Source organism: Triticum aestivum, chromosome 3B (genome assembly GCF_018294505.1).
Source record: "Triticum aestivum cultivar Chinese Spring chromosome 3B, IWGSC CS RefSeq v2.1, whole genome shotgun sequence".
Taxonomy (NCBI): Eukaryota; Viridiplantae; Streptophyta; class Magnoliopsida; order Poales; family Poaceae; genus Triticum; species Triticum aestivum.
Genome location: NC_057801.1, coordinates 847231261 through 847239660, shown reverse-complemented (window position 1 = coordinate 847239660; position 8400 = coordinate 847231261). Strand labels below are relative to the sequence as shown.

General features: G+C 45.2%; 1 protein-coding gene across 2 annotated transcripts; it reads left to right on the top strand.

Moving 5' to 3' along the window:
• Positions 1 to 443: 443 nt before the first annotated feature.
• Positions 444 to 6299, top strand: LOC123072892 (vacuolar fusion protein MON1 homolog). 2 transcript variants are annotated; one of them, XM_044496562.1, is made up of 15 exons: positions 473 to 913; positions 1285 to 1364; positions 1474 to 1545; positions 1648 to 1687; positions 1841 to 1942; positions 2080 to 2201; positions 2294 to 2426; positions 3691 to 3782; positions 3858 to 3939; positions 4141 to 4205; positions 4321 to 4608; positions 4692 to 4783; positions 5719 to 5783; positions 5885 to 5976; positions 6073 to 6299. In XM_044496562.1, the coding sequence occupies exons 1-15, from the start codon at positions 515 to 517 to the stop codon at positions 6101 to 6103; spliced, it is 1755 nt and encodes a 584-aa protein (XP_044352497.1). In that variant the 5' UTR covers positions 473 to 514; the 3' UTR covers positions 6104 to 6299. The 2 variants fall into 2 exon arrangements, with proteins under 2 accessions (XP_044352498.1, XP_044352497.1); XM_044496563.1 differs by having other exon boundaries at positions 444 to 913; positions 5885 to 6299.
• Positions 6300 to 8400: the final 2101 nt, after the last annotated feature.

The following is an 8400-nucleotide window of genomic DNA, read 5'->3' as shown; positions in this document are numbered from 1 at the left end:
TCGTGGTCACTTCCCGGTAGAGAAAGGTGACTTCCCGGCTGTTTGCCTGGATTCAACCTTTTTGTCCCGACGACGCCGGCGCAGAACTCTAGCAACAACAAATTTGGTTCGCCATCGGCATGTGCGGAACAGAGAGGGCGGAGACTCCCCGAGGAGTGGAATGTATTTCTTTTTCATTTTGGGATCTCTTGTAATTCCAATAATGCTTGATTAATCACAAAAAAAAGACTTACGCCCCATCTCGGCGTTTGCAAGGCACCCTTGCATTTTCAGGTCAAATTTGATAATGAATTGAATTTAAGCAACAAAAGATGAACTCTACTCTACAATTGGAAACCAAATCTAACCAAGAGAGATAGATGAACTCAACAATTACCAACCCAGTAATGAGCTCCCACCAAGCGGTCAAGTCAAACCGACCGGTCCGGTTCACCCGATGATGATTCGGTGATAGATCGACCTCCTCCTCCCCCCCCCCCCCTCTCCCCCACTAGCCCCACTCCCCACCGCGGCCATGGATCCGGCCCCCGATCCGCCCGCCGCCGCCGACGAGGCCCTCCTGGCGGCGCTCTCCCTCCGCGGCGCCGACCTGCCGGCGGACTTCGGCGGAGGCCACGAGATCGCCGAGGAGGAGGAGGAGGACGACGAGGGGTACGTGACGGCGGCGTCCAGGGGCGGGAGCAGCACGGCCGCGTCCCGCCAGAGGGAGGAGTTCGAGGGGCTGGAGGAGGAGGACGAGGACGAAGGCCCGCCCAGCCCCAGCAGCAGCGGCTACGCCGGCGAGCGCGGCAGCAGCGTCGCCTCCAGCGCCGCCGGCGCCGGCGCCGGCGGCATCGAGGAGGAGCCCGACCCCGCCCCAACCCTCCCCCCCGGCGCCGAGGACTGGGCGCGCGGCAAGAAGCACGCCGACGAGGTCACCCCAGCTCCACGCTCCGTGTTCTCGTCTCTTGAGCTATTTCAACCATCTAATCATGGATTACTCTCGCCTCAATTCATTCCTCATTTAGTGGTAATTTGGATGCCGAGCGCAGACATTATTATCAAGTAGCTTCAGCTTCACTGATTACGCAAATCCATGCTCACTCATAAATGTTGTATGTACGGATCTAAAAACTACCAAACCTGCAGTACATAATTTCCAAAATTTCGTTTTCTACTACCTTTTCGGTGTCCTGGGTGGCATTCAAGTGAGGTTTGCGTGCGCCGCAGTAGCTGCTACTGCTGGAGGGGGTGTAGGTGTTTGTGTCGTCTTATCCTGAATGTGTTCCATCCATGATGTTCCAGGACGATGGTTCAGCTTCATGGAGGAAGAGGAAGAAGCATTTCTTCATTCTGAGCAACTCCGGCAAGCCGATTTACTCTAGGTAATATCACTTAGGAAAGAGGAATTCATGATAGAGTTTATCAGTAATTGCTGCACTTTCTCAGGTGAAACCATAACATCACATCTCCTTCGTCTGGTTCAACTTCTAGGTATGGAGATGAGCACAGGTTAGCTGGGTTTTCTGCTACACTGCAAGCGATTGTTTCTTTTGTCGAGAACAGGTATGCCTTTCCGCTTTTGCTGATTGCAATGATTAGTGTCCTTAACCCTTTCCTTTGGGCTGTACTGAATTTTCTTTTTGGTGTTTTTTCCTTCTTATCCAGTGGTGATCATATCAAATTTGTGAGAGCTGGAAAACATCAGGTCAGATGGCCTTCCATGTCCAAAATTTACTCTGTTCTTGTAATCTTACTTCAGGACAATGCATGCGCCTGAACAATCAGACACCACTAACATGGGCATTTCACCGGAAGACCCTTTTATGTATTCTAAGTTGATTTTACACTGTTCTTTCAGATAGTTTTCCTTGTCAAAGGTCCCATATATTTAGTTTGTATAAGTTGCACTGAAGAGACGTTTGAAGGATTGAGGGGCCAACTAGAGCTCATGTATGGTCAGGTGCTTCCACTGTTGCATTCATCTTAACACATTTGAATTTCTTGTATTTTTATTGTAATTATTATACAGTCTTGCGTTTCCATTCTTGCATTTCCATTCTTATGCTGATTTCTCTGTCTGAAAACACAAATTTGCAGATGCTGCTTATTTTGACAAAGTCGGTCAACAGGTGCTTTGAGAAGAATCCCAAATTTGATATGGCACCACTTCTAGGTGGCACAGATGCGGTTTTCCTATCTCTTATACGTGCATTCAGCTGGTTAGCTTGTTTCCTTTTCCTTTCTGCGGATCCCATCTTAATACATTTTGGACTATAGTACTTAATTGAAATCATATTGAACCATTCTACAGGAATCCCGCTACATTTCTTCATGCATACACATGCCTTCCCCTTGCCCAAGCAACAAGACAGGCTGCTAGCACAGTTTTGCAGGACATTGCTGATTCGGGAGTTCTGTTTGCACTGTTGATGTGTGATCACAAGGTTTGTCCAATTTGCTGCCATGACTTCCATTTTCATACTAACCCCATTTGACATTTTCATCTTACTGTACTAAAGTCATGCTTATTTGGTAAGATGTAACATTTTTCCCATTATAGTTACTTCTGAAAACTCTTTAGGTTCCACTTGAACTTTCTAGAGCTTCATATAACATGGGTATAAAACTTACTTTATCGTCAGTCTGTCAGTCAGTTACGTCTTTTACCATATCCAAAGTGGGATTCCACATTTCTGAGAACTTCTGTAGAAAGCTTGCCATTTGTGTTCTTTGGTATCACCGTATTAGAATCTTTGATCTTTTTGTAGAGTTAATGGCCCTTCTCGAACAGTCTATGGTTTTATGTGATCTGTAGCTTGCCAAAGGGTGCCAGTACCATTTAGATTGCTCCTTCTAGTTCTACTATTTGTTATTGTGGGCTTCTGGCATCCCATCACAAGGCACCAAACTTTATCCATATCAAATATTCTACTTGTGGTTGCTAGTGTTTGGAGACATTTAACGTAAATCATTTATTTTCTTTAGTCCTCTTTTTGTCTTTGTGAGAGCTACATTGTTTGTTAATTTCAAGTTTGTCCAGTTTCCTGCCAGAACTTCCATTGTGCTACTTAGTTCATTGACCCTTTAATCAAACTGTGCTGGAATCCTGCTTATGTGCTAAAATGTAACACATTTCTTATTATAGTTACTCCTCAATACATTTTAGATGCCACTTGACCTTTCTAAAGGTTCATAGAACAGTATCATAAATCTTACTTTATTGTCAGTCAATCAGTTATGTCTTTCACCATATCCAAAGTGATATGCCACATTTCTGAGAATTCTGTAGAAATATTGTCATTTTGTTCTTTGGTATCAGATGTTTTCGATCTCTTTAGTAGACTCAATGACTTCTGTGTTCTGTAGCTTGACAAACGGTACCAATACCAATATGGATTGCTCCTTGCTCATGCTCATGCTAATGTTAGTTATTATGTGCTTCTAGCCAATTGCGTCTGCCATCCCATCACGAGACACAGAACTTTGGCCATTGCCAAATACTCCCTCCGTCCCAAAATAAGTATCTTGAGCTTAGTACAAATTTGTACTAGAGCTAGTACAAAGTTGAGACACTTATTTTGGGACGGAGGGAGTAATACACTTATGATTGCAACTTTGCAAGTCTATGGAGATGGATACATAATCTTTTATTTTTGCTAGTCCTCTGCGTTCATGTTTCTGAGAGCTATGATCTTGGTTAATTTTCAGGTTATTAGTCTCGTGGGAGCACAAAAGGCAACTTTGCATCCTGATGATATATTACTACTTGCAAATTTCATATTGTCCTCCGAATCTTTTAGGTAATCATCGCATGCTATCTGAAATGGAAAACCTTGACCTACAAGCATCTCACAATATTTTTCTGTTTAACGCAGGACTTCGGAGTCTTTTTCACCCATATGCTTGCCAAGATACAATCCTATGGCCTTCCTATACGCTTATGTTCATTTTTTTGATGTGAGTAAAATAGGTGCATCTGAATATGCATGTTCACTTAAGTGTACCGGCAATATCCTCATTATGAGAATTATGATGCATGTCTTACGGCACAGATGGAAACTTATAGAAGTTTATATGCAGTGTTGATCAAATTTTATTTATTAGTTTAGGTTTGAGAGAGTCATTTTATTATATGAACTAATCTTTTCTCCATGGCAGGAAAATACTTACTTGACTCTTCTTACTCCGAGATCAGATGCCTTCTTTGATTTGAAAGATTCAAGGTGAGGTACACATTAAACTGTGTAAGACTTACTTAAAGTATCACAAGATAATGAGTGAATGCTGCCTAATATGTATTGGAGCTGAGACAACTACTCTTTTGTCAACGATGTCTAGGGCCCGCATTCAGGATGTTCTATTGAAATCCAATGTCCTTCTCGAAGTCCAAAGGTCTTTGCATGAGAATGTACTGCGTGTTGAAGATGTCCCCATTGATCCTACTTCTCAATCTACATCAGCTCCTGCACAGTCTTCTCAAGGCCTAAATTCTCAACCGTTGTCTTCTGATGAGGCAATTGGTGGACCAGCTGGACTTTGGCATTTTATATACAAAAGCGTCTATCTTGATCAGTACGTATCGTCTGAGTTTGCCTTGCCCATAAGAAATCCCAAGCAACAGAAGAGGTATTGAATATTGGTGATAAATATTGGCATTATTTACTTCTGCATTAGTGAACTGTCTTTGAGAGAAAACCTGATATGTGCAGATTGTACAAGGCTTATCAAAAGGTTTATGCTTCCATGCATGATAAAGCAACTGGTCCGCACAAAACTCAATTCAGAAGAACTGAGGATTATGGTGAGTTACACAGGCACTCCACAACTTACTCCCTTGTGTTTAGAATTTTTGATTGGATTGTTTCTGTTAGTCTATTCCCCGAGTTATAGTTCTTATTCTATGATGTGTAGGTAGCAACTATAGAAATATGCAGATCGTTCTTAGTGTATTTTGCTGCTCTCATAGGCAATTAGCCACTAATAATATTCCATTGGGATCTAGATATCATCACACCAAATCATTTGTCTGGAGACAAAGGGATGTATAAACTGAATTTGCAGAATAATAAAGACAGATTTGATCAAGCTCCACTCATGTCCATAACTCTGTGGTATATGTTAGTGTCTGGGGGTATATTTGAACTAGAAACTACAGTATATAAGATTTTAATTTGACTTCTATGGTTGTATCTAGACCCTGTTATAGGGACGAAATTTGTGGCCATTCGATGACATGTTCAACCTTCGAGAGAGATGGAACTATCACCTTTCATTCTAGTTGCTACATGATTCTAAGACCCACACAGATTTTTCTCATTCACATGACGCAATTGTGCGATCTCAGCTTGTGCAAGCAAAGCTATTTAACGAAGCACTGTTCTGAAACCATGAGGGCATATAGTATGCAGGGAACTAATGTCCTGTATCTTCGAATGTTTACAAATACAGTTACATGTGCAGTATGATGTTCTACTTTACATTGAATTGATACCACTTAATTCAAAGACCTAAAACCATTCAGTAGTACCATCCATTCTGCTAATGGACACGTACCCATAGGCATATAAACTGCCTAGCTGTTATTGCTTGCTGCAGTAGTGGTTCTGTGGCATTGATGTCCTAGGAGTACCTTAGTCGTGAATTTTCTTGAATTTTACTAGCTGAAGTGTGATGCTATTTCCTATTTCCCTATGTGTGCCGCAGTTACTTTGTTACATAATTTCCCTTTTGTTGCAGTTATGTTGAGCTGGATAACCCAGGATTTTGAGCTGTATGCAGCCTTCAGTCCGCTGGCCGACAAGGTTAGCATCTGCCACAAACAGTTCAGCAATACTATCAATCCCATCATCTATCACCGTGTAATAACCTGATGGATCTTACTTTGAGTACACGCATTTTGCAGACCCAAGCGATCAAGATATGCAACAGAGTATGCCAGTGGATCAGGGATTTAGAGGACAGAGTGTTCATATACGGAGAAAGCACCATTGCCTGGTGATATTTTGTCTTGTATGTAAATTCATGTACTTTTCTTTTTTGCCTCTTCCGTCGAATGTTTTCATGATTCATGTACTTATCATACCGACACAGGCAATACCATCACTGTTGGGGAGATGTATGAGGTTTGTCTCTGTAACATTATCGCAAATGTGGTCCTTTTTATTCATGATGATCGTTGTTCAAGACAAAGTTCAAGCCAATAATTGGTTTTTCCGGTGCATCTTGTCGATGCGATCGGGTGCCATTTCTCATTTCTGCGGCCTGTAACCTCCTAATTCCCCATGGAATCCAGATTACATCATCTATATGGTTGAGAACTGTTTCTTTTCTGTTCTTCTGTATGTTCAATCAATTCAGGAAAAGTTCAGTCTACAAAGATTACAAAACTTTTCATAGTAGATGGCACCTTGCTTTCCGCCTGAGATAAGTCTGAAAATACATGAATTCCTAGTATCGTTGATGAGTAGAAAATAAGAGAGAAGAGCTGCTACCATGGCCCCAGCCCATGGGAGCACGAGAGCCTGAAGGCGCCGATATGACGGGGCTGGGGATCGGCTGCACCGGCGGCGGGTCGCGCCACTGCGGCACTGGCCCTGCCACCAGCAGGTTCTCCAGGAGAGGCCCTGCCTCCATGACCGCCTGCAGCAGCTGCCCCTGCTGTGGCAGCGGCCTCTTGGCCGCCAGCTGCTCGAGCACCGCCGCGGTCCTGTCGTCGTCGATAGCAACTGGTGCGCTCCTGGTATCTATGGCGATGGCTGTAACGGTGGTGCCGGCCTCGAGCAAGGTGGAGGGGTTGGCGGCCGTCGGGGAGAAGGTCGGGAAGCTCGCGCCTGAGTCGCTGCTGCTGGACGTCGTCGTTGCCGCCAGCTCGCGGGCCAGCTGCAGGTGCTGCCGGAGCTGCTCAAGGTGCTGCCGGAGCTGGTCAAGCTCCTCGGCCGTGAGGCGCACGAGCTCCAGCAGGGCCGCGATGCTCTGCTCCTTGCGGCGCACCTCCTCCTTGGCCGCCTCCAGCTCCGCCGTGGCCGCGGCCAGCCTCCGCCTCACCTCCTCCACGATCTGCATGGCACGCCACGGCGACGAGGAGCTCTGCATGCCACGCCACGGCGACAAAAAGATTAAGCGAAAGGAGCGGTAATGCACGATCTCACCCAATGGAAGATCATTCTCAAGATCCATGGAGGATCTCACCACAGTGTCAATCAATCAGCAACCTATGTACACGTCTGGATTCATCAGGGAAGGTAGTCGACAGCAGGGGCAGTTTCTCAGTCAAGACTTGAGAGAAAGCCAGGGAGGAAGATGTATTGGAGGAGAAGAAGGCGGAGAGAAGATTTAAGATGGCCGGCGAACCTCTTGGTCTTGGTAAGCAGAGTGGAGATCCGGCGGGAGCAGCGGCGTCGCCGGCCAGAGGGCGGCGAGGGACGACGCGTCCATGGCGATGGAGAAGTCGCCAAGCTCAAGCGGCAGCTCTTGGTCCATCGCCATTGATCAATCACTTGTCTCTGCTCTTGGATCTCTCCTCTCGTCTCCTCCCTTCCTTTAGGATGGCAAAAGAAGGAAGCCGTAGAGGTCGGTTGTGTATGAGAGAGAGAAGGGGATATGAAGGGAGGACAGATGGTGTACAGCCAGCGCCAGGAGTCAATGTGGTTTTGCTCCCTTCCATACACGGCGCCCGTGTTTCCATTCCCGAATGGGAACATATGGAATGTGCCATCACGCCTGCCTATTATCACCTGTGCTTGGATGAGAAACACGAAATCGCATGATGAAAGTTATTATAGATTAATTAATTAATTAATTAATTAAAAAGGGAATGGGATTATGAGAAGATGCTGGTTGCCTGGCCGGGGATCCTTCCTAGTCCTATGAAGAAAGAAAGGACCGTCCTCGCCGTTACTCTTTCCGTCTTCCCTTTTTCCCTTTTCACCTTTGTGTCTCCTTCCTTTCCTCGTGTTGGGCCCTCCCACGAGGTATCGGCCCGTCTGGCCCCTTCATTTCCTCCATTTCGAGCATTGAATTTTACCAAAATAGTTTCATTAGCTCCACAAGTATTGTAAAAATACCAGCAGGCAAAATTAAGATGAAAGAATTAATATAGTAGACTGTGTTTTACGTACATGTCTTATGGGCAAGGACAGTATTGCAGATGTACTAAACCCTATAAGAAATGTACACATGATTAAAAAAAGGAACAGTGTGAGTATGCTCCTATGTGTGAGCGACTTCGGTTGTACTGTGTTAAAAAAACACGTTTTAAAAAAATAACCAAACATGTTTTTTGTTCGTATATGCATGCACGCCGAGGCCCCCGTCAGGTGAGGGTGGTTGCGGTGCGACCCGGATGTGTTACACCGGGCCCACATGTCCCCGCAACGCACGCGCGCGGCGGCGACTGCTCTGCATGCATGCATGGTTGCA